Source organism: Bufo bufo, chromosome 5 (genome assembly GCF_905171765.1).
Source record: "Bufo bufo chromosome 5, aBufBuf1.1, whole genome shotgun sequence".
Taxonomy (NCBI): Eukaryota; Metazoa; Chordata; class Amphibia; order Anura; family Bufonidae; genus Bufo; species Bufo bufo.
The window spans coordinates 240,751,513-240,778,167 of NC_053393.1; the positions used below are offsets into that span (position 1 = coordinate 240,751,513).

The 26,655-nt window shown below is 43.3% G+C and overlaps 1 protein-coding gene and 1 long non-coding RNA gene across 3 annotated transcripts in view; both read left to right on the top strand.

The window, feature by feature from the left end:
* On the top strand, positions 1-23,760 carry LOC121002881. Its single transcript, XR_005779344.1, has 3 exons — positions 1-11; positions 6,133-6,142; positions 23,612-23,760. It is a non-coding gene; the product is annotated as an uncharacterized LOC121002881 (long non-coding RNA).
* Positions 23,761-24,695: 935 nt separating this feature from the next.
* LOC121002879 (calcium/calmodulin-dependent 3',5'-cyclic nucleotide phosphodiesterase 1C-like) overlaps positions 24,696-26,655 on the top strand; it is a 786,737-nt gene continuing 784,777 nt past the window's right edge. The window contains exon 1 of one of the 2 annotated variants that reach the window (XM_040434515.1): positions 24,696-25,499. In XM_040434515.1, coding sequence (XP_040290449.1) covers positions 25,366-25,499 — 134 coding nt within the window. In that variant the 5' untranslated portion in view covers positions 24,696-25,365. The remainder of the gene's footprint in view (positions 25,500-26,655) is intronic. The other variant, XM_040434516.1, reaches the window with a different exon arrangement.

The window sequence follows — 26,655 nt, forward strand, 5'->3', positions numbered from 1 at the left end:
TGTGTGTGAGAGTGGGCACCAGCTGCTATGATGTTGCCCTGCACTCGGGAGCAATGTATCCTGTCCCAAAGTCCATAATACGGATTCCTGCTTCTGTTGAACCAGAAGAGAGTCCTGGTATACAGTAGATACCACAAGATCCACCATTCACAATAAGTGATGTTCAAAGCTTATCAACTCATTCCTTGTACAATGGCAAAACTCTCCCATGGAAGTCAAAGAGTCTGTTCCAGACGATTGTGTCTATGGCCCTTGTGGCTACTGTAAACCAAATCTCTAAATGCTGTCAACAGCTCAGACAAGATGGCGGGCCCCATAATCATTTACAGAAAATAGAATTTAAAAAAACAATCAGAAAATAAACATGGAGTAGAAATATTTTTGTCACCCTCACCACTTTCCAAAAAGGGGGCGTGATTAGGGCAGGGCCATTGGTCCCGGCCACTTTTCTGGCTTAAATGATAACTACACCAACTATGCCCTGGCATAGATTTCAATCTAGGCACACCAACTTCCCTAGGATATGTTTAATTTATGATGAGACATTTAACACAGGTCACAATACATGAACGTATTAAAAACCAAGAGGACCGATGGTGGACTGCTGGTATATATTAATTGATTGGTCATCAGTAAAAAGGTGTATTACACCTAACTACTATGGCTCCAAATTACATAATACAACCCATATGCATGTATTGTACAACAGATACCAAAATTTGGGGGTGATAATGCATACCACAAAGGCTAACTGAGGCAATATGGTATCTAGAATTGTAATAGGCACATAGAAAATACTGACCAAGCAACTTTAGTATACCACACAGGAACACCACCGGTCCGCTCCCCAACGTACGTTTCGCGTTTAGCTTTTTCAAGGGGTACTGGCTAGTGTGATGAGGATAGTCTCTTAAATAGGTGTAGCAGCTATGTCCTGTTTGCTGATGGGCTGACGTTAATCAAATCACTTGTGTCATTGGCTGGCCTGTCATCCATCTGTTTTGACTCACCTGGATGACATCACATAGTGAGTGCTCTTTACATGACGCCCGGCCTTCCGCCATGAATGCCGCGCTGGAAGCCATGCCTAGCCGGTCCGGAGGAAGAGAGTCACGGAATTACTGCGCGACGATCGTCATCCAGGAGCGGCGGGCGGCGCCCCAGCCCGGCGCATGTGCAGACCGTCGGGCGCACCGCAACCACCATATTAGGTGAGGGCATCTGGATCGGCCACTGTTACAATTATATACCACAAGATTATACTGTCAATACTCAAACTCAATACAATACTATCTTTAACATTGCCAAAATGGACATGCTGTAGTAGCAGCCTGTAGATTTTCTGTCTTTTCCATCAGTTGGGGAGCTGATGGCTCCTTATCTCTGCTCTCTCACATTATAAGCACTCATTAAAGCTCAATCCGTTTGTGTTAACTCGGCCTAAGGGTCCATTCACATGTCCGCAATATGGGTCCGCATCTGTTCCGCAAAGTGCAGACCCATTCATTTTCAATGGGGCCGGAATGGGTTGTCCACATCCGCATTTGCGGATCCGCACTTCCGCATCCGTGCTTCCGTTTCCGCAAAAAAATAGAACATGTCCTATTCTTGTCCGCAATTGTGGACAAGATTAGGCATTTTCTATTATAGTGCCGGCGATGTGCGATCCGCAAATTGCGGAATGCACATTGCCGGTGTCCGTGTTTTGCGAATCCGCAATTTGCGGATCCGCAAAAAACTTACGGACGTGTGAATGGACTCTTAACTGTAAATTTTCAGCTGTGGTTTTATTGTAGCAGATAAGTTACAGAACTAATTTTAGTGTGTCTGACACTACTTTTTGCTGCTCTCAGTAAGGGCAACTTAAAGGATTTGAGAGATTCCCTTCACTTTGTTTATCTATTTGTTTTAAAAATGTATTAACAAAAAGCATATGCTTTTCACAGTCATTTTGTAATATAGCTTTTTTGGGGGGACAAGCTTAAAGGGAACCTGTCATCAACTTTATGCTGAGAGCAGCATAAAATATGACAGAAATGCTGATTTCAGCGGTGTGTCACTCATGAGCTAAAAGTAAGTGGTTGGTGAGAACCAGCATCATAATCATTGCAGACTGGGCCTTGAAAAGAGTCAAATCTACCTGAGAAGAGTCCTGGTTATTCATAATCTCCTGCTCTCTCACCCATCTGATGATGACTGGCAGTTCTCTCCTAGATAGAAAGGGAGAAAACTAGGTCTGTCAATCATCAGCAGGTGGGCAGGGAGAGCAGGACATTATGAATAACCATGACTCTTCTCAGGTAGATTTGACTCTTTTCAAGGCTCAGTCTGCAATGATTATGATGCTGGTTCTCGGCAACCACTTACTTTTAGCTCATAAATGACACACCGCTGAAATCAGCATTTCTGTCACTACTTTATGCTGCCCAGAGTGAGGTCAGTATAAAGTTGATGACAGGTTCCCTTTAAAGAGTCATTGTACTTTCACACAATTTCATTTTGTTTAATAGAGAATGGTGTAATTAACACATTTCTAAATCACTCCATTTAAATAATATGCCTCATTGACCTGAAAAAAGCTGTAAAGTCATGGTCTCACTTCCATCTAATTTGCAGTGTTGTCAAAATCCGTACCTAGTAACAGAAGACGACTGAGAGGAAGTGGGGGCGTGTTAGAACTTGCTGAGATTCGTGTTGCGCGAATCGAAGTATTAGAAGTGGACTTTGATCCGAATTTCTGGGAAAATTTGATTTGCCGCAGAGACGAATTTCCTTCTGCTTTGTGGTAATGAATAAATTTTCCCTGAAATGGTGGTAAAAATAAAAAAATATCAGTCACCTCATCCATTCGAATGCGAAGAGACCGCCGCGGCCATCTTGCTTGACGATCCCATGTGAAATATTGTCCACGTATGACGTCACCACACCAGCCAGCATGATGACATCATCACTCACCATGCGAGATTTCACGTGGGATCTTCAAGCAAGATGTCCACGGGACCTCTTTGCACTCAAATGGATAAGGTAAGTACAATTTTAGTTATTTTTTTAACTGATAAGTCCCTGAAAGTCCTTAATATTCATATCAGATGCCACAACACAACATTTGAGGGGTTCAATGGCGGGGGCGGCGCAATCACCATTCCCCGACATTGCACCAACTACTTACAAAGAAATACACCACAGCAGTACACTGCTTGCAGATTCCACAGTAAGGAAGACTGTGCAGCTGAAACAGGGAATAATATGGCTGAAAAAGACATTAGTGAAGCCCAAAAAAGACCTATTCCTTCACAGTTATGATTGTACGAAGAAGCACAGCCATTTATGAAAACTCAGGTAATCTTTAAAAAATGAAAATCATAGAACAGAGATTTTGATAGGATCTTTTGGGTCTTTTGTGTATGTAGAAAATGTTTCAGATCTTTGAGTTCAGCTCATTCAAAATGGGAGAAAACCAAAAGTGTTGCGTTTAGATTATTGTTCAGTGTATATAGACTAAGCCCTCATTCTGATATAATAAAATCTGAGACTCTTAGCCAATATATTTTGATCAAAACCCATCAGTGCCTACCTACCCCCGCCAAGGTGTTCTCAGGTCAGGCAGGTCCGACGCTAAACCTACCTATGTCATTGGGCATCTATGTTCAGAAGCGCAGACTCTGTACATATAGTGTGCTGATCCTAGTCACCTCTATGTGCATCCAGCAACCAATGAGAGGAGGAGCAAGCACACCTATATGTACCACCTAATCAAGGCAGTCTGTTTGATAGGAAAGGCAAACATGCACAGGAATGCTACTCCCAAGATAAAATAGGAGCGCATTCACACTTGAAGGTGCCCCTCCCTCAAGCATATACTACAAAATAAACAAAAATCACAGAAAAGAGATAAAAAACTAAGATAAAAACATCCTGCACGATGGGATAAATAAATATGCGGATGTCCCTGGCTAAATTTATGAAAGAAATCACAGGAAAAAAAAAAGGTATAATAATGCACTAACACAATAGATGCAAGCATTATACATTGACAAAGCCCTTATTCTGATATGATAAAATCTGAGACTCTTAGCCAATATATTTTGATCAAAACACATCTGTGCCCACCTACCCCTGCCAATGTGGTCTCAGGTCAGGCAGGTCCTACGCTAAACCTATGCTTTAAAAGGTCCTACGCTTTAAAAAACACCCCCCAACAGTTTACTCCAACAATGTGTCTTATCTGCTGCAAAACATATTTATTAACAATTTGCGCCAGAAATTAGAGCCTTCTGGGCTCCGTGCAAAAAAGTGGAGTGAAAACTGAGCATAACTTGTGGTTGGCCAGGATTTAGATACATTTATAAATTGCTACACATTTTTTCAGAATCTCTCTCTGGTGGTTAGTGGTTGAACACTAGAAATATCTCTAGACCAGGGCTTGACTGCCCATCTGGCAAATCTGGCAAATGCCAGATGGGCTGGTGTTGGAGTGGGCCTCAGGCTAGACCAAAATATCTGGGTCTTGGAAAACATATTCCACATTTACCACATAGTAGGTGGGCTTGTCTGGGCTGAATTTCAGTCCCAGTCCTGCCCTGCTCTAGACATATTAAAATATTCAACAAATTTATTAATACATGTGCAGAATTTTGATAACATTTGTCGAAGTTAAAGGCTATGCGGTCTGCAGCAAACCATGCTTTAAACATACTGCACATACGTGTGCTGTCAATGAGGGGTGTGACTGTGGTGACTCCTGCCAATCTTAAGAACAAAGGGGGTCATTTATTAAAACCGGTGTTTTAGATGCAGGTTTTAATAACCCCTATATCTGGTGGTGGATCTACCAAAGATATGAAGAGGCGAAGGCCTCTACATAACTTTGGCGTATCCAGTTAAAGAACAAGTAGGGAAACCCACAGAGCACAGACAGACAGACACGGATCCCATGGGTCAGCAGCATGGGAGAGAGAGTACAAACCAGGAGCAGGACAAGACAACACACACCAGGAGAGCTGACCCAGAACTGAGGAAACCTCAGCCTTATATACAGGTTCCATGGGTGCAGCAGAGAGACCACACCCATGGAGCAGACAGAGAATTAACTCTTAATAGGCACACAGGGGAGTTAACCCATACAGAACCACAAATAATACAGAGGAACGGAGCTGCAGCGAGGAGTGCCGAACAAGCAATGACGGAAGGTCACAGCCAGAGATAGTGGCTGTGACAGCTCCATTCACACGTCCGCAAATGGGTCCGCATTCGTTCCGCAATTTTGCGGAACGGGTGCGGACCCATTCATTTTCTATAGGGATGGAATGGATGCGGACAGCACACAGTGTGCTGTCAGCATCCGCATTTGTGGAGCGCCGATCTTCAGGTCCGTAGCTCCGCAAAAGATAGAACATGTCCTATTCTTGTCCGCAGCTTGCGGACAAGAATAGGCATTTCTATAGGGGTGCCGGGCGGGTGTGTTGCGGATCCGCAATTTGAGGGTCTGCAACATACCACAGACGTGTGAATGGAGCCTAATAGCTGTGCCACTTCATTACCTCTACATAGATGGTTATCAACTGTGGCCCCTTGAATATAGCTATAATAAAAACTATATGCAAAAACCGCAGTGAACTATCTTTGTCAAAGTTCATTTTTTTTTCATATCATGTTCTCATTTCTAGGAACTGTACTTATCAGAATATTATTTCTGTCATTAAGAAAGAATTCCACATGGTATCCAGGTATGCAAGATTAGATTCAAGTGTCCTTGCCACCACTTGACATACTTGATGTTCAGCTGGGTTTTATGTGGCCACTTCACAGACTTTTAGTGAGAAATTAATGCAAAAGTTTGTTATGAAAGAATATTTAATGAATTGAAAAAGAATATGACGAAGCTACAAACTTCATAAAAATGTTGGGTCATATCTTAAGATGTTCTGTTCTTTAAAAATTTGGGTGTGAAACATAGATATATATATTTTTTAATCCTAAGTGTAAACATAGAATACAGAATGGCATTGCTTAGTAGGAAGTATACTTCTACTGGTCTCTTTTTCTCATTTTAGACACAGCACCAGGGACATGAATTTTTATATAGTCAAGAAAAGCCTATCTGAATATAAAGGCTCCCTTGTTGGTCAACAGATTGTTATGGGTTAAATGTCTCCAACTCAGAGTGTCTCAGAGTTTTTAACTGACAAAACATAACAGAAGCTCCTTGCTACCAAGCAATGTATTATATAAAAAAGGCTCCCAATCAGGAGTTGACTGGGTGCCGTAGCTGGCAGGTATGTGCTGTGCAAAACAGTTCTGATCACAGATATTTAACTCTTCAGATGATGTGATCAGTTGCGACCTCAGCATCTGAGTGGTAATTTACCAGGAACAGGCTGATCCCCCCAAAAGAGCCGTTCAGTCACTATGCTAGCAGGGAGCCTACCATAATAAAGTTTCTGTTAAACCCTGTCTGTGGCAGAGCATAATAGGAAGACAGTGACATAAATTGCAATGGTAAGCCACTGCAGTCTGTGGTAAAAATTATGATTGCATATTCACGTCCCGAAAGGGAGACTAAAAAGTTAAAAAAGTTTTAAAAAATATTAAAAAATCCAAAAAATTAAAAATTCTAATTAACCCCTTCCCCCATTTTTATATACAAATTAAATAAATAATAAAACATCATTGGTATAGCCACATCTGAAATGCCTGAATTTATGATAAACCTATTACTCTTATACAGTGAATGATGTTACGGAAAAATAATCAAAATGCCCAAATTACCATTTACTGGTTGTTTCACCTTCTCCAAATAATTGAACAAAAACTTAAATACTTAAAAATGGTATCTTTATCCAGCAACCATCTGCTTGGGTTTAAAGAAGAGGGTTCCAAAAAAAAGGATGATATGCCACTGATAGGTTTAGGTCATCATTTTCAGCTAATCATTGAGAGACGTGTACTGTTTTACATACAGTTCACACTTCCTTTTTGCCCTACCAATGGAGTTGTCTAGCAGCATTAGGGCATATTTTAGCTACCTTACTTTATAGTGGTCTGCCTGATCCTGGTACAAGATCCTGGTATGGTGCCGTTATTGCAATGGTTTGCTGTTATTGTGGTCATGAATATTTTAAAGAAACAGTTCTAGAAAAAAATAGTTTAGAACTATGGAAATAAAACATTGTGATTACCTTAAAGGGGTATTCCAGTTACTATATATTTTTGTTTATATAATAGTAAATGATTAAATTTTGTAATATACAGTACAGACCAAAAGTTTGGACACACCTTCTCATGCCTATGAAGGCATCAAAACTATGAATTAACACATGTGGAATTATATACATAACAAACAGGTGTCAAACAACTGAAAATATGTCATATTCTAGGTTCTTCAAAGTAGCCACCTTTTGCTTTGATTACTGCTTTGCACACTCTTGGCATTCTCTTGATGAGCTTCAAGAGGTAGTCCCCTGAAATGGTCTTCCAACAGTCTTGAAGGAGTTCCCGGAGATGCTTAGCACTTGTTGGCCCTTCTGCTTTCACTCTGCTGTCCAGCTCACCCCAAACCATCTCGATTGGGTTCAGGTCCGGTGACTGTGGAGGCCAGGTCATCTGGCGCAGCACCCCATCACTCTCCTTCATGGTCAAATAGCCCTTACTTTCAAAGTTTTCCCAATTTTTCGGCTGACTGACTGACCTTCATTTCTTAAAGTAATGATGGCCACTCGTTTTTCTTTACTTAGCTGCTTTTTTCTTGCCATAATACAAATTCTAACAGTCTATTCAGTAGGACTATTAGCTGTGTATCCTCCTGACTTCTCCTCAACGCAACTGATGGTCCCAACCCCATTTATAAGGCAAGAAATCCCACTTATTAAACCTGACAGGGCACACCTGTGAAGTGAAAACCATTTCAGGGGACTACCTCTTGAAGCTCATCAAGAGAATGCCAAGAGTGTGCAAAGCAGTAATCAAAGCAAAAGGTGGCTACTTTGAAGAACCTAGAATATTACATATTTTCAGTTGTTTCACACTTGTTTGTTATGTATATAATTCTACATGTGTTAATTCATAGTTTTGATGCCTTCAGTGTGAATCTACAATTTCCATAGTCATGAAAATAAAGGAAACTCTTTGAATGAGAAGGTGTGTCCAAACGTTTGGTCTGTACTGTACATGAATTTAAAATTATGGATACATACCTTTCTCAGGCGACTGACCTCTATGAGCAGTAGAATGGTGTAGCCCATGTATCAGTCCTGTGTAATATATCCATGGCCTAACTGAAACATGACATTAATAATGTAACACTCTACATCATATGATCCCAATCAGTAATCAGCAGTGTTACATCACATACATGTGACGGATCAGCACACAGGCCACATTCCCATATGATAAGTAAATAGGACTAGTTGTGTAATCATGATTTTTATTGTGGTTATTATAGTAACTACATCACTGTGTATTCACATGGTTGCCTGTCTCTAGGTGATGTTGCAAAATGGCTGCCTGTCTCTAGGTGATGTTCTCATGTTTTTAATAAAGTTTACTGTAAAACACAACACACTCACAGATCTGTTTCTACACAGAAACTGAAAGAAATGATGAGATACTGCTCCTCAGTAGACTACTATTCACATGTTAGATACCTGGTAGTTAACTGAAAGCCTGGTCGCATGATACTTGTGAGGTTGCATGATATCTGACATGACAGATGCCATGTTTAGTCCTATCCAGTTCTTCTATGGATGCATTTTACAGGACTAAAATGGGATGTACTATTTTTTTTTATTTAGGGAGAGTCTACTGTATGGATATAATAAAGGTCTGCAAGCAGAATTTTAAATGGATGTATATTAGAAAATTGTTCAACATGTAATAATTTAAAGCAGAATACGTCTTTAAAATGTGCTATGATGAGTTTTTTATTTCTCTGGTTGTTTATTGAAGTCAGTAGTGAAAATTAAGTGGAATCCCATTCATGACAATATAGTTTCTGACCAGCGTGTTAATTACTGCAATAGCCAAACCATGCATAAGACTTGACAATACTGCTATGGTGAGCTAGTAGTAAGCAACCTTTCAGAGTCCTTGAAGTGGTGTATGTGCCACCATAGTCTACGGCAGGGCTGGCCAACCTGCGGCTCTCCAGCTGTTGCAAAACTACAACTCCCAGCATGCCCAGAGAGCCTACAACTATCAGCCTACAGCAGGGCATGGTGGGAATTGTAGTTTTACAACAGCTGGAGAGCCACAGGTTGGCCAGCCCTGGTCTACGGGAAAGTATCTGCATGCGTGCAAGCTAAGTCGGGCTACAAGTGAACTACATTTCATTATGTTATGACTATTTTCTGTTATCTGCTGGTTGTGTACTGTATCTTTCTAAAATGTTACTATCGTGTCCTCTGAAAATTGTGATGACTAGAAATATTTTTTGTCTTTTTTACTGTTTATAAAACAACGAGTTCCTCGTTTGCTTTGTTTGGCTTTCAAAGCATTGTATAAGTATAGAGTATACAGAAAATTCTGGTTCCTGTAACTCATCTGTTACTAATTTATGTTGTTCTTTTCTGTGCATTCTATAGAACAGCATGGGTCTTCGGATAGAGAATAGTTCTGTATTTCTAGTCTTGATGTTATGTCTGTTCCACAGTGACCTGTGGCAGTTCATTTGCCTTTGAATTATGCAGGTTTAGCAGGAAAGCCCCATGCATCCAGTGGCATTTGTCTGTTTATACTGGCAGATGTATATATATATATATATATATATATATATATATATATATATATATATAGATATACAGGGAGTGCAGAATTATTAGGCAAGTTGTATTTTTGAGGATTAATTTTATTATTGAACAACAACCATGTTCTCAATGAACCCAAAAAACTCATTAATATCAAAGCTGAATATTTTTGGAAGTAGTTTTTAGTTTGTTTTTAGTTTTAGCTATTTTAGGGGGATATCTGTGTGTGCAGGTGACTATTACTGTGCATAATTATTAGGCAACTTAACAAAAAACAAATATATACCCTTTTCAATTATTTATTTTTACCAGTGAAACCAATATAACATCTCAACATTCACAAATATACATTTCTGACATTCAAAAACAAAACAAAAACAAATCAGTGACCAATATAGCCACCTTTCTTTGCAAGGACACTCAAAAGCCTGCCATCCATGGATTCTGTCAGTGTTTTGATCTGTTCACCATCAACATTGCGTGCAGCAGCAACCACAGCCTCCCAGACACTGTTCAGAGAGGTGTACTGTTTTCCCTCCTTGTAAATCTCACATTTGATGATGGACCACAGGTTCTCAATGGGGTTCAGATCAGGTGAACAAGGAGGCCATGTCATTAGATTTTCTTCTTTTATACCCTTTCTTGCCAGCCACGCTGTGCAGTACTTGGACGCGTGTGATGGAGCATTGTCCTGCATGAAAATCATGTTTTTCTTGAAGGATGCAGACTTCTTCCTGTACCACTGCTTGAAGAAGGTGTCTTCCAGAAACTGGCAGTAGGACTGGGAGTTGAGCTTGACTCCATCCTCAACCCGAAAAGGCCCCACAAGCTCATCTTTGATGATACCAGCCCAAACCAGTACTCCACCTCCACCTTGCTGGCGTCTGAGTCGGACTGGAGCTCTCTGCCCTTTACCAATCCAGCCACGGGCCCATCCATCTGGCCCATCAAGACTCACTCTCATTTCATCAGTCCATAAAACCTTAGAAAAATCAGTCTTGAGATATTTCTTGGCCCAGTCTTGACGTTTCAGCTTGTGTGTCTTGTTCAGTGGTGGTCGTCTTTCAGCCTTTCTTACCTTGGCCATGTCTCTGAGTATTGCACACCTTGTGCTTTTGGGCACTCCAGTGATGTTGCAGCTCTGAAATATGGCCAAACTGGTGGCAAGTGGCATCTTGGCAGCTGCACGCTTGACTTTTCTCAGTTCATGGGCAGTTATTTTGCGCCTTGGTTTTTCCACACGCTTCTTGCGACCCTGTTGACTATTTTGAATGAAACGCTTGATTGTTCGATGATCACGCTTCAGAAGCTTTGCAATTTTAAGAGTGCTGCATCCCTCTGCAAGATATCTCACTATTTTTGACTTTTCTGAGCCTGTCAAGTCCTTCTTATGACCCATTTTGCCAAAGGAAAGGAAGTTGCCTAATAATTATGCACACCTAATATAGGGTGTTGATGTCATTAGACCACACCCCTTCTCATTACAGAGATGCACATCACCTAATATGCTTAATTGGTAGTAGGCTTTCGAGCCTATACAGCTTGGAGTAAGACAACATGCATAAAGAGGATGATGTGGTCAAAATACTCATTTGCCTAATAATTCTGCACGCAGTGTATATATATATATATTTATTTTATTTTTAAAGAAAAAGACGTACATATTAAATTACTACATGTATAAACACATTGGTCCAGATTCACTATTGACTTGACAGTCTGCACCTGGATTTTGTATGTCACATACGCATTTTTTTCTCCACGGTGAACAAGGAGGAGTGGATTTGTTAAAAGGATGTGTGGTCTAGGGTGCTAAAATTCCCCAAATTTCTGGCTTCTTAAATCTTTGGACAATATTTCTAGCCTGGTCTTAATATCCCCTGCGCTACTGGAGGATGTACCTAATGTGTGATGAGGCGCAGGCCTCATCATACATTAGGCACATCCTCTAGCAGTTTGTGAGCCTAGACAGAAATCTACGGCAAATTTGTCTCGGCTGTTGGACGAGCCTCTTTCTGGCTCTTTAAGAAAAGTGTTAAGGGCGGCCTAAAAACCACCCCTTGTGACTACTGACTAGTTTTTCAAAAGTCATGTTTAAAAAGATGCAAATACACAAGTTTGAGACTTTTTAATGCCACTTTTCTATCCTATCCATGCACCAGATTTATCATACCACCCGAGCCACAGTGATAGTTCTGGTGTATTGTTATGCCCTGCACTCCAGAAATTCTGGCTTCAGAAAGTCTCCAAATACATTTTTTATTTTTAATCTTTTGAAAAGTGGGTGGAAAAGTGAGTTGTGGTTAGCCTGCCAAGACTACTTACGTCAACGTTCAGGGTGCATTCAGGAAAACTCGCACCATTTTGCAAGCAAGTTCAGTCAGTTTTGTCTGCGATTGCATTCAGTTGTTGAGTTTTTTCCACGCGGGTGCAATGCGTTTTGATGCGTTTTTCAAGCACGTGATAAAAAAAACGGGATGTTTACAAACAACATCTCCTAGCAACCATCAGTGAAAAATGCATTGCATCCGCACTTGCTTCCGGATGCAATGCGTTTTTTACGCAGCCCCATTCACTTCAATTCAAACGCTGAATATAGAACATGCTGCGTTTTTCACGCAACGCAGGAGTGATGTGTGAAAAACAACGCTCATGTACACAGACCCATTGAAATGAATGGGTCAGGATTCAGTGCGGGTGCAATACGTTCATGTCACGCATTGCACCCGCGCGGAAAACTCGCTCGTGTGAAAGGGGCCTTAGACTTAAAGGCATGTTCCCATCTGATACATTGATGCCATCAATGTCAGAGAGACCCACTTCTACCTCCAGAATGGGACACCTGAAGTGAACAGAGGGCAGCTACCCACGCGCCCTCGCTCAGCAGTTTTTGGAACTCCTATAGCGATGAATTGTGGGCAGGCCACACACAGTCGCTGTGAATTGTTGTCAAGAACTGTTTTGGCTAAAAACGCATTAAAAACTATGTGTAGAAATCCAGCCAGAGAGTGATTGCCTCACAATAACTAAATAATAGTGGGCAAATGTATATCATAGAGGATGTGGACAGGAACTGGAGTGGACAGGACCTAACAATCAGCAGGTCTTTCTCTGGCAACCTTGAGCTTCTCAAATATTATATAGACAACCATTGATCCAAATGAATGGTGTGTAACTTCCGGATGCTTATGTTCTGCACCATTCCGCATCCCCGGATTTTCGGACCCATTGTATAGCTGGTGGCAGCTTCACCGAGCAAAATCAACTATTTGCCGGAAGTGTGAGAAAGCTCCTAGCTTTCATCTTATTGGGGTTGCTTTTGTAAGAAAAGCCTTGTATGCTAAACAAGGAAATCTAAACGAGGCGAGTTCTTTCTCTGTCTTTGGCCTCTTGCACACGAACGTGTGCGCTCCGTGGCCATGCTGCGCCCTGCAAATTGCGGGCCGCAATGCACGAACACCCACCGTGGGGCAGCCGCAGCTGATCGCGGGCCCATACACTTTAATAGGTCCGCGATGGGGCCGTTCCGCAAAAAGATAGGACATGTTCTATCTTTTTGTGGAACGGAAGTACGGGAAGAAACCCCATGGAAGCACTCCATAGTGCTTCTGTAGGGTTCCGTTCCATGCTTATGTTCTGCACCATTCCGCATCCCCGGATTTTCGGACGCATTGAAGAGAATAGGTCCGCATCCATGATGCGGAATGCACACGGAATGGTGTCCGCAAATGCGGTCTGAAATACGGCCACGGAGCGCACACGTTTGTGCGCAATAAGCCTTTCTTGAATTATCACTATACTCACCACTTAGTCCCCCCCCCATTTCCAGCACAACTTTTAGTCACAACATTTTGTTTAGGTTTTTTTTCCTATAGGGAAAAAGTCTGAAAAAAAATCCAAACCATGCTATAATAAAAAAAAAAAAAAAAAAAAAAAAAAAGGTTGCAAAAACACTAGGAAGAATTCTTAAAATGGCACTACAAAAAAAAGTGTTCGTAGTGTTTTGTAATTTTGTGTTCGTCAGAGTGCAACATCTGCCCTGTATGTTTTTGATCCAAAAGGCATGTGAAACCATCCTAACACCTGTCAAAGTTCTCACCTCACAAAGATGACATTGGGAGAGCGACCAGTTGAGACCAGGCTTTGTAGCACAGCAACTCTAAGGCTAGGTCTACACGACGACATTTGACGCGCAACATTTTGTAGCACCAATGTCGCATTACAATTTTTATAATGGTAGTCTATGGTGTCGCACTGCAACATGCGACATGCTGCGACTGCGATGCAACAGTCGCAAAAAATCCATTCGAGATGGATTTTTCTGCGACTGTCGCGTCGCAGTCGCAGCATGTCGCATGTTGCAGTGCGACACCATAGACTGCCATTATAAAAATTGTCGTGCGACATTGGTGCTAAAAAATGTCGCGCAACAAATGTTGCAGTGTAGTTCTGCCCTATCTGTCGTGCGACTTATTGTCGCGCAACAAGTGTCGTCGTGTAGACCTAACCTAATACCTGTTCTCATGGTACTTCGGGTGTGTTTCCTTCTAGAAGCATATACTTGTAGGGGAGTATATGGTGTGGCAGAAGAAATCACCTGGTGGCACACAGAATCCCGAGAGCTACTTACACACAACTTTTTAGCATTCCTGAAGCCTAAGGGCTCATAGAGCATATTTCAGAATCCTTCCCTGCTCTGTGAGGTACCGATTGAAAGTATGGCGCCGGTAATGTTAGAATATGGAGCTATTCATAATTGAGGAGATTTACTAAAGAAAATGCACCCGAATTCTGGCTCAGTTAGCGGCAGAATTGAGATGCACATGTGATGCTCCCAAGTGTTAGACATTTTTTGCACCTTGCTTGGTAAGAGAGAATAACATAACACGGAAGGGGTGTGGCTTAGAAGAAATGGGTGTGGCTTAAGTCACAACATTGTGTAAACTAATGGGTGGCATAGACAGTATATAGATGCACCAAATGTATCATCCAGCATGACTATGATAAATCTGGCTCATCTTTAGCAGGGGTGCACCACCAATGAGGCGAGGTGAGGAGATTGCCTCAGGCAGCACCAGCTAGGAGCATGAGGGGGGCAGCGGAAGGGGGATCATCTGTTTCTGCAGTATAGTATTGGGAAGCACAATGGACATAATATGTGGCGCTGTATTATCCGGTATGTTTTGTAGCTCTGTATGTAATGTTTCCAAGTATGTCTTTAACAGTAGGGCTGGAGTGAAGGGGCTATGTTAAGAAATTGGCATTGGTGGGTTGGGGCGCAGTTTCAGTTTTTGCCTCAGGTGCACCCCTGATCTTTAGACTGTCTAATCTCAGTTTACATAGTTTATCATAGTACTGATAAATCTACCCTGATGTCTGCATTAAAAGTCACAGAATTCCCCACCATTTTCTTACCCTAGAAACACTATAGGAAAATACGTCACATCTTATTGCACAATGCCACCTTATGTCTGTTCTCTTTCGTGGCGTTTCTTAGTCACTGTGAGGGCTCAGTGATTTATGGGATGCATTAATGCTACTAGTTTGCCAGTTGTAATTAACCCTCACAGTGAATACATTGATATAACAGGGCACAAAGGTTTAATGAAGTATATGGCAGATTTACGGCTGCAAGAGATATCTGCCTGCTGTTATATTTTATTAGAAGACTTTGCAAAGCATTTCCCTTTATGTTAAGATGTTACATTGCTGATAATTCTATGATCTAAAATTAAGGGACTACCAAAAGTTAACCGACACTACAAAGAGGTTACTATTTTAGCAACAGGATATCCCAGTACTGGAAAAAATGCAATAGTCGAGGGCAACCTGTGAAACTTTGCAGAATAAAAGTTTGTGGTAAGAAGACCAATTCACAGGCAACTCTGCCCAGTTTAAGTAGGCCTCACTTCTGGTCACATGGGATGCCACAAGTCATTTGACCTCGCACCGGACGTGCCAGCGCTGCCTCCTATTGGCCATCGCTCCTGTGCTTGGAGGCCCAGTCTGGTTCACATGGATACCTGATGCCAGGTGGCGCTGTGTAGAAATAAGTTTTCCTGCTGGCAAAGCAGGTACGGACATATTATAAACACTTGATTATGTATGAAAGATCTCTTGGGAGTGTTGTAACATTAACTGAGGAATGACCAGAACATTTACTTGGTGACATTCTTTTTATCTTTTCAGCTGATCCACCAGTTCCCGGGCTCCTCCTCTGCCATCCCAGATGGCTGCATCACTTTTCAGTCTACCTAAGGCACACTGTGAATTAGGTTGTCCAATATACTTCATCCTGCCCTCTTATGAGCAGTGTGTCACTACCAGAGTTTTGAGACGTTCTCACAGCTCTGTTTCTCCACCCCTGTGATGATGTCACTACTAGAGCTTGGAGGAGTCCTCCCAGCTGTTCCTCCTGCGTTTGATTTCCCTGCTTTAAATCACCCCTCCTCCTTTCTAGGCTGTGGATTATAGTTCTCATTTGAGTTGTAGCTCTTGCATGAGTATCTTCACTTGTTAGCTTTCATTTCTCTGGACCTGTGTTCTGCTGCAGCAAGCACTCCGGATATTGCCAGCTGTCTTTGGATCCGTCTTCTCTGCGGCTGCAGCCCCTTCAGCTAAGTGTGCAGACATTGTTGTGTACCTGTTTATTTTCTGACTGGATCTGAGGCGGCCATGGTTCCCTCCATATACTGAGCAGGGCACCGGTGGCCGTGCCCCTTCCACTATTGTAGGGGTTACAGTGGTCATCAGTCTTAGGTACGCGGGCATGCCCCGTTCCACCATTTGGATCCGGGCATGTGCTTTAGCAGCATAGGGAGAGCTTTGAGGGTCTGACAGGGGTCACCCTTTATCCTCCCTAGTTTGGGTCCGGTCAGTAGCTCTATTAACTGTGTATGCTCTTGTTGCTCACATACTGCCGTGACACAGTGTTGGCCAGTCCAAGAGCATGGCTGACCATGCAGGAAGTGTCTTGGACTACCAATCGCACAGTTCACCTCAGGATAGTAAAAGAGTAGCCCGGGAATTGCAGCTGCAGTTAAGGGCTCATTCACACACCGCAAGGGCTCCGTGCCCGCATTGCGGACCACAGACACATTGACTTGAATGCTTAAGTGATCCACAAGATATGGCGAAAGATAGGGCATGTTCCCTCTTTTGCTGAGCCGGACACATATCAGAAGCCCAGGGAAACACTATGAATCCCTTCTGTTGGCTTTCGGGTCTGTGCCTTCACACCACAAAGCAAATCTTTTGCTGTATTTTGCAGATCGCGGACCCATTTAAGTCAATTGGTGCTCACTGCAATACGGTATGTGGTCCACAGTACGGAGCTCTTGCGGTCGTGTGAATGAGCCTTAGGGCTCATGCCCACGAATGTAAGGGCTCCGTGCCCATGCTGCAGACTGCAAATTGCCGTCACTGACTGCAGACTGCAATGCCGTCACTTGAATGGGGTCCGCGATCTGCATCTGACGGTCCGCACCGCAAAAAAGTAGTGCATGCACTACTTTTTTGCGGTGCGGAGGCACGGCTAGAAATACCACGGAAGCACCCCGTAGTGCTTCCGTGGGGTTCCCATCCACGCTTCTGTTGATTACTTGCTTTAAGTAGTTTTCAATATTGTACTAAACAGATTTTAAAACTGGTATAATTGCTCCTTGTAATTCAGACTAAGTGGCTGTCATTCCCTCCATGTACCTCATGGTATTCATCGAGTGCTAAAATCTCATTGTGTGGTGTTGTTTAAAGGGCATCTGTCAGCAGATTTGTACCCGTTTTTTAGAATATTCGTAATATTCTAAAAAACAAATATATAGCAATATAGCGAATATTATGTAATAATTTATGTAGTAAGTCATTGATAATATCTGACACTGGAAAAGCTGGGTAATAACTCAGTGTAGATTGCGAGTTATTACCCAGCTTTCCCAGTGTCAGATATTATCCTAGTGTAGATCGCGAATACTCTAATCGGTTTCATAGTCTTCTGACAAGAATATTTGTCTCGTCATAAGACTGTGAACCCAATAGAGGGCGCTGTTCATAACTCAATAGCGCTGTCTATTGGTTTTCATAGTCTTATGACAGCTCAAAAACAATGCAGATTCTGCTCATTTGCATGTCTTTCCCATATGCCCATGTTTATGCAAATTAGTTTTTACATGACAAAACTGAATAGAAAGGTTATTGAATATTATGTTAGGACAATCGGAAAACTTTTTGTCACCCTAATGATATTGATCTAGGTGTGCAGGTCCACCCAAGCCATCCAACAGATGCAAAATAACTTTGAGGTTTACTGGTTCTCAGTCAGATGAGAGCTGGTTTGGAATATCTCATAGTGCACAAGGCTGCCATTGTAAGGTATGCTGACTAAGCCTGTCATCTGTCTCATGGATAGATTGATGGCTTGCACATACCTGGCTTTTGGCATATAGCCTTTGTGTGGTTGTCTAATGTATGTCGTACATAATAGGAGTCTAAGACGCATCCAGCTATCCTCTTAATGCTATTTCCAAACCATTTTCATGAGGTTTCCATCAATTTCTAACCTTGTTTTATGAACCAGACACTCTCTTCTCTTCCGAGCAGGGGGTGCCTGTTTGTCTCCCATTGACTTCCATTATACTTGGGTGCTCGGCCGAGCACACGAATATAGCAATGTGTTCGGGCCGAACACCCCAATACTTTGGTGCTCGCTCATTACTACTTTTTACATGTGGACTTAGCAGCTGAAAGCATCTGTGTTGGTACCATGTTCATATGTGCCCGCATTGCTGAGAAAAATAATGTTTTCATATATGCAAATAAGCCTTTAAGAGCAACGGGAGCGTTGCCATTACAACTAGAGACGTTGCTCACTCTGCAACTGCAGCATCCTCTGCTCTTTGACAGGATCAGGCAGTGAAAACGTCATTATGCCTGGCCCTGTCAAAGTGGAGAGGGTGCGGCAGTTGCAGAAAGAGCTGAGCCTCTCGGAGTAACAGCTATGCCCCTGTTTCTCCTAGATGATCATTTGAATATAATAAAATATAATTTTTCACAGCAATGTGGGCACATATGGACATGAGACCAACACAGATGTTTTTAGCTGCCAAGCGCACATGAAACAGGTGAGACAGTGTCATAGGTACCGATCTGCTGACAGATGTCCTTCATGGCCAAGGCTCCAAGTTGATTAAATGGCCATGGTTAATAAATCCCTATAGGGTTGCATCTATCTAATATATAAAGCTTAGTGTATATATGTGTGTGTGTGTGTGTGTATGTCCGCTAAAGGAATCCGCACCGTCGCATTTACAATCACAAAATTTGACACACAGGTACATCAGGTGTCCGGGAAGGTTTTAGACCAGGTCTCAGCTCTCTAGCACGTACCGTTCCTGAGATATTACCACAAAAATACAAATATGGCACATCACATGTCCTACATTAGCCAATCGAAGCCTGCAGGTCTTTCACTCATCTCCCAACTGCCATACACACAGTCACATGTTCCTTATCAGCCAATAGAAGCTTGCAGGTCCTTAGTCTCCACATACACACAGTTTTACATCAGGTTTCCATAACAACCCAGCCATTTTTCTTCACTGCTGTAGATTTTAAAGGGGCAGGGTGCTCTGGATGACACTGTTAAGTGAGCGGAGTGCTGTGGAGGTCACAGTTAAGGGGGAAGGTAGGGTGGCCATTCAGGCCACCCTCAAAATACGGACTTAAAACCCCTGCCCCCAAGTCCTGCTAAGCCATGCCTCGATCCAGTTAGGCCACACACCATTCCCACTCCACAGCCGATGGGGATTGAAAAAATGAAGGTAAAAATCAACTTCTGTCAGCTGCAGGGGTGGGAGGGTGGGTGACTTTCTCCCTGCAGCTCACGCTCAGACAGCATAGTGCTACTGTTTGAGAGTGAGCTGTTCAAAAGGGCATCCCTGTGTCTGTCCAGCCCCTGCACCGGACAGAGGACAGGGAGTTTGAAAGCCGGACTGTCCAGTCTAAGGGTACTTTCACACTTGCGGCCGAGGATTCTGGCAGGCAGTTTCGTGGCCGGAACTGCCTGCCCGATCCGTCAAAACGTATGCAAACTGATGGCATTTGTCAAACGGATCAGGATCCTGATCCGTCTGTCAAATGCATTGAAATGCCGGATTTGTCTCTCCGCTGTCATCTGGAAAAACGGATCCGACATTTATTTTTTTTTTAAAATTTTTTCACACTGCACATGCTCAGACCGCAAAAACTAATCCGTTTTGCCGGAACACTCAGGGCCGGATCCGGTATTAATGCATTTCAATGGGAAAAAATGCCGGATCCGGCATTCCGGCAAGTGTTCTGGAATTTTGGACGGAGATTCTTCTATTATCTCCGTCCTGAAAAGGCAAAAAGACTGAACTGAAGACATCCTGATGCATCTGAACGGATTGCTCTCCATTCAGAATGCAATAGGATAAAACTGATTAGTTCTTTTCTGGTATTGAGCCCCTAGGATGGAACTCAGCGCCGGAAAAGAATAACGCTAGTGTGAAAGTACCCTAAAACCGGACCTCTGGCCACCCTAGGGGCAGGCTGCTGTTGAGGTCACAGTTAAGGGGACAGTCCGCTATGGAGGTCAGTGTTAAGGGGCAGATTGCTGTAGACGCCACTGTTAAGGGGACGAGGTGTTGTGGAAATCACTGTTAAGGAGATGGGGTACTGTAGAAGTCACTAATAAAGGGGCGGCCGCTGTGGAGGTCACTGTTAAAGGGATGACCCACTGTGGAGGTCACTGTTAAGGGGGCAGTATGCTGTAGAGGTCACTGTTAAATGGGCGGGCGCTGTGGAGGTCTCTTTTAAGGGGGCAGGGAATGGTGAAGGTCACAGTTAAGGGGACGGTCCGCTATGGAGGTCAGTGTTAAGGGGCTGGATGCTGTAGAGGTCACTGTTAAGGGGGCAGGTTATGGTGGAAATCAATGTTAACGAGACGGGGTACTGTGGAGGTCACTAATAAAGGGCCGGCCGCTGTGGAGGTCACTATTAAATGGGAGGGTGCTGAGGATGTTAATGTTAAGGGAGCAGGTCACTGCGGAGGGCACTGTTAAAGGGGCGGACACTGTAGAGGTCACTGTTAAGGGAGGAGGGGACTGTGGAGGCCACTATTAAAGGGGCAGCGGGTACTGTGAGGTCACTTCTTAAGGCAGCAGGGTACTGTGTGAGGTCACTATTTAGGGAGTGGGGTACTGTGGCAGTCACTGTTACAAAGGCAGTTGCTGTGGAGGTCTCTGTTTAGGGGGCCGGGAATGGTGGAGGTAAGTTAAGGGGACTGTAACCTATGGTCAGTGTTAAGGTTCGGGTGCTGTATAGGTCGCTGTTAAGGGGCCGGGCCCCTGTGGAGGTCACTGTCAAGGGGGTGGGGTGCTGTGGAACTCACTCTTAAAGAGGCAGGCTGCTGTGAAGGTCAAAGTTAAGAGGGGGGGGGGGGTTGCTGTGGAGGTCCCATTTTAAGGAGATGGGGGGGGGATAAAGGGAACACAAAAATAACACATCCTAGATCTGAATTAATTAAATATTCTTCTGAAATACTTTGTTCTTTACAAAATCACACAAAAAATAAAAAAAATGGAAATCACATTTTTCAACCCATGGAGGTCTGGATTTGGAGTCACACTCAAAATTAAAGTGGAAAAACACACTATAGGCTGATCCAACTTTGATGCAATGTCCTTAAAACAAGTCAAAATGAGGCTCAGTAGTGTGTGTGGCCTCCACGTGCCTGTATGACCTCCCTACAACGCCTGTGCATGCCCCTGATTAGGTGGTGGACGGCTCCTGAAGGATCTCCTCCCAGACCTGGACTAAAGCATCTGCCAACTCCTGGACAGTCTGTGGTGCAACGTGACGTTGGTGGATAGAGCGAGACATGATGTCCCAGATGTGCTCAATTGGATTCAGGTCTGGGGAACGGGCGGGCCAGTCCATAGCATCAATGCCTTTATCTTGCAGGAACTGCTGACACACTCCAGCCACATGAGAGCTAGCATTGTCTTGCATTAGGAGGAACCCAGGGCCAACCGCACCAGCATATGGTCTCACAAGGGGTCTGAGGATCTCATCTCGGTACCTAATGGCAGTCTGGCTACCTCTGGCGAGCACATGGAGGGCTGTGTGGCCCTCCAAAGAAATTCCACCCCACACCATTACTGACCCAATGCCAAGCCGGTCATGCTGGAGGATGTTGCAGGCAGCAGAACATTCTCCACGGCGTCTCAAGACTCTGTCACGTCTGTCACATGTGCTCAGTGTGAACATGCTTTCATCTGTGAAGAGCACAGGGTCCCAGTGGCGAATTTGCCAATCTTGGTGTTCTCTGGCAAATGCCAAATGTCCTGCACGGTGTTGGGCTGTAAGCACAACCCCCACCTGTGGACGTCGGGCCCTCATATCACCCTCATGGAGTCTGTTTCTGACCGTTTGAGCAGACACATGCACATTTGTGGCCTGCTGGAGGTCATTTTGCAGGGCTCTGGCAGTGCTCCTCCTGTTCCTCCTTGCACAAAGGCGGAGGTAGCGGTCCTGCTGCTGGGTTGTTGCCCTCCTACGGCCTCCTCCACGTCTCCTGATGTACTGGCCTGTCTCCTGGTAGCGCCTCCATGATCTGGACACTACGCTGACAGACACAGCAAACCTTCTTGCCACAGCTCGCATTGATGTGCCATCCTGGATAAGCTGCACTACCTGAGCCACTTGTGTGGGTTGTAGACTCAGTCTCATGCTACCACTAGAGTGAAAGCACCACCAGCATTCAAAAGTGACCAAAACATCAGCCAGGAAGCATAGGAACTGATAAGTGGTCTGTGGTCACCACCTGCAGAACCACTCCTTTATTGGGGGTGTCTTGCTAATTGTCTATAATTTCCACCTGTTGTCTATCCCATTTGCACAACAGCATGTGAAATTGATTGTCACACAGTGTTGCTTCCTAAGTGGACAGTTTGATTTCACAGAAATGTGATTGACTTGGAGTTACATTGTGTTGTTTAAGTGTTCCCTTTATTTTTTTGAGCAGTGTATTTGACACTATCACAAATCAGTAGTAGATAAATGAGGGGCACTCCGTATAAGGGAATAGAAACAGCAAATGGATAATGGCTAAATGTATTTAATCCTATTATAAAAAGCCAATGCATCAAACAATCACAATGTAAAAAACATCCATATAATATAATACCATAAAATGCAATAGAATAATGGACCAGTTGGGACAGTGAGCCGTTCCCCCAAGTAATCAGGAGTCACCAAGAGGAAATAACTACGGTCGGGGTGACTTTCACATTTGGATCATTACTTTGTCTCGAAATAGAGGCTGTATTTCCAAGAAGGACCGACTACTTCATTATTGCTTCAGCCGTGGAGTCACGTGAGACATCACGTTGAGACTCCACACCACGTGGGACGCCGCGTTTGGGTAAGATCGGCTGCATTCTCGATCCATTACACTGAGCCAGTGACAGAACAGGGTAAGAGACTCTTTCCATGATTTGATCATCTGAATAAGAGATTCTTCCCATGATTTGAAACATCTGACTGTCCGAATAAACTGGAGGATTGAAGTCGGACAGTACATAGTACATTATACAATCTTTCTGACACAGTCAGATCGTGCATTTGGAGCCTTGTCCAGGTGTATTAGGATCCGGTGTGATTGTTTCTTATTGTGGGGACTGCTGATTATTCGCAAATTTTTGAACCTTCACTATTTTCTGGCGAATTTTTCAGGGCCCTCTTCCATTGTGTATTTATTCTATTGCATTTTATGGTATTATATTATATGGATGTTTTTTACATTGTGATTGTTTGATGCATTGGCTTTTTATAATAGGATTAAATACATTTAGCCATTATCCATTTGCTGTTTCTATTCCCTTATACGGAGTGCTCCTCATTTATCTACTACTTTTTTTGGTCTATTCGTGCGGTCTGGGTGGACCGAGAGGTGAGCACCCTCATCCATTCGGTCTATAGGTCGAGTCGCTGGTTTATACTGTTTTTCCTATTCGTACTATCACAAATCACATGCAATACTATTTTCCTTTGGATTCTTATAAAGCATTGATATTATGTGATTAGTACGTGACTTGACATAAGATAAGTTACCGTGGAGCCCTAGCCTTGTACAGAGTAGTTTCCTACTTTTCCTCGGATACAAAACAGTAAGGCCTTATTCACACGTCCGTTTTTTCTTTCCTGATCTGTTCCGTTTTTTGCTGAACAGATCTGGACCAGATCTGGACCCATTCATTTTCAATGGGTCCTGAAAAAAATCAGACATTGAGCTGTCCGTTTTTTTCCAGGACCCATTGAAAATGAATGGGTCCAGATCTGCTCCAGATCTGTTCAGCAAAAAACGGAACAGATCAGGAAAGAAAAAACGGACGTGTGAATAGACCCTAAAGTCATTTCCTATGTGACTTGCCAACGTGTGAATGAAAAAGGTTAATGGAGGGATAAGCCCTGTTGCCTGGGGCTTCCAGGAGAAGTGAATATGATATGTGACTTTCTTCTAATTCTCCTTTTAGCGTGGTCCGTGAACACTTTGTATAATATTGCTTTTCCTACTGATGAGGATGAGAAACTAGCATGCTGGAAAGGAAATCTCACTAAGTGCTTCATTTTTGGCAGCTCTGTTTCTCACAGGACAATTTGTCCCAGTGGAATATAGCAGAGAACGTCTTCTCTGTGGATTCTACATTTTTTCTTGCGTCTCAATGTGCGATACTACTGATTTTCTTCTCTCAGCCAACTTGAAACCTTACAAGCTGGGTCGTTGTTGTGAATGTGCTCGAAACAGCACCTTGCCAGTATCTCCTCCCATGGATCACTGTGCTAATGAGAGCCAGTTTTATTATTACTTTCCTTCAACCCACCCCCATTTCTTTCAAGTAGCAGCCAATTTTTCCTGCAGCCTGCTTAGTGCATCTGTGCATGAGAGGAGAAGAGTGTATGTGTGTGCATGTGTTAGAGGCATATCCCTGGCTGGCTATGGGATGACTTTTCCCTCACTTGTCATCTCCCTCGCCTGTCAGCGGAGCTGCTGGTAGTAGAAAAGGGATAGAAGGGAGGAGAGAGGCAAGGAATAGGGGAGGGAGAAGCAGAGCTGGAGGGGACAAGGGCTGGCATTCAGAGCATCCTGGAGTAAAGAACACGCAAGGTCCATCAAATGGGAGCAATAGACACATTGGAAGCTGTGCAGATGCCTCTGCTCTGCACCCCCCAGCTTGTTGTCACAGGTTTTTTTTCCAATGAGTCTTCAGCTGGTATTACCGATTGTTTGTCTGGCTTATCGTTTTAAACAACAACAAAAAAATCTGTAGTGATTTCAATCAAGAGATCAGCCTAATCCCTTACATCAGACTCAGGATCATGGCATTCTGCCACAGCTACCCCCAGTATACACCTGGAGCTTCTGCTGACCGTGTAGACTTTTTCTAATAATCTGGAAAATAAGTTAAAAGCAAGTATAACGAGAAAAAAAAAAAGAAGAAGAAACAATTAGAAAATGTTTGACGCTCCCCGTCACTGTTAAAGGTGAAGTTTGTAGTGTCTGTCTGTGCATGTATTGGTATTTGTTTGTTCGGAGTAACCATCCTTCATGAGCTTCAACCAAAGTCGCATACCTATAGCCATGGAGTCACCTACTAAGGAAATCGAAGAATTTGAGAGCAATTCACTGAAGTATCTGCAGCCGGAACAGATTGAGAAGATCTGGCTACGTCTCAGAGGACTGTAAGTACTAGTCTTTTTTATATATATATATATATATTTATTTAGTAACCCATGAACATATGCTGCATCTCCTTCCTGACAACTTTCTCTAGTCTTTCAAACCCTTCCCCGTGAATTGGCCAACATGTGAAGGATTTGTTCTCAATAAGACGTAAAAATGAAATAAGTTGCATCAGAGGTTGCCCATTGACGTCATTCTGATAACAGATGATCAGTCCAACAATCTGTCTTTCCTGAGCCTGATCATCACAGTGATGATTCTATGTATGCAACGCTACGTGTCGGTTTCAAGTGATCTACTAAGGGTACTTTCACACTAGCGTTTTTGTTTTCCGGTATTGAGTTCCGTCACAGGAGCTCAATACCGGAAAATAACTGATCAGGCATATCCCCATGCATTCTGAATGGAGAGCATTCCGTTCAGGATGCATCAGGATGTCTTCAGTTCAGTCCCTTTTACATTTTTTGGACGGAGAAAATACTGCAGCACGCTACAGTTTTATCTCCGGACAAAAATACTGAACACTTGCCGGAATGTCGGCATTAATTTACAATGAAGTGTATTAGTGCCGGATACGGCATTAAGTGTTCCGGCAAAACGGATCCGGCTTTTCTGTCTGCGCATGCACAGACCTTTAAAAATGCCCGAAAAAATTAATACCGGATGCGTTTTTCCGGTTGACATCGGAGAGACGGAATCGGTATTGCAATGCATTTGTCATACGGATCCGGATCCGTCTGACAAATGCCATCAGTTTGCGTCCGGATTGCCGGATCCATCAGGAAGTTCCGGCGACGGAACTGCCTGCCGGAATCCTCTGCCGCAAATGTGAAAGTACCGTAAGGCTACACACTTGCGTTGTTTGATTCTGGCAGGCAGTTCAGTTGCCTGAACTGCCTGCCTGATCAGAAAAACTGTATGCAAATGCAGGTCATTTGCAGACTGATCAGGATCCTGATCAGTCTGCAAATGCATTGCAATACCGGATCCGTTTTTCCGGTGTCATCCGGAAAAATGGATCCGGTATTTACTATTATTCACATTTTTAAAGGTCTGCGCATGTGCAAACCTGGAAACCGGATGTGTTTTACTGGAACACTTGATACTGGATCCGGCATTAATACATTTCAATGGAAATTAATGCCGGATCCGGCA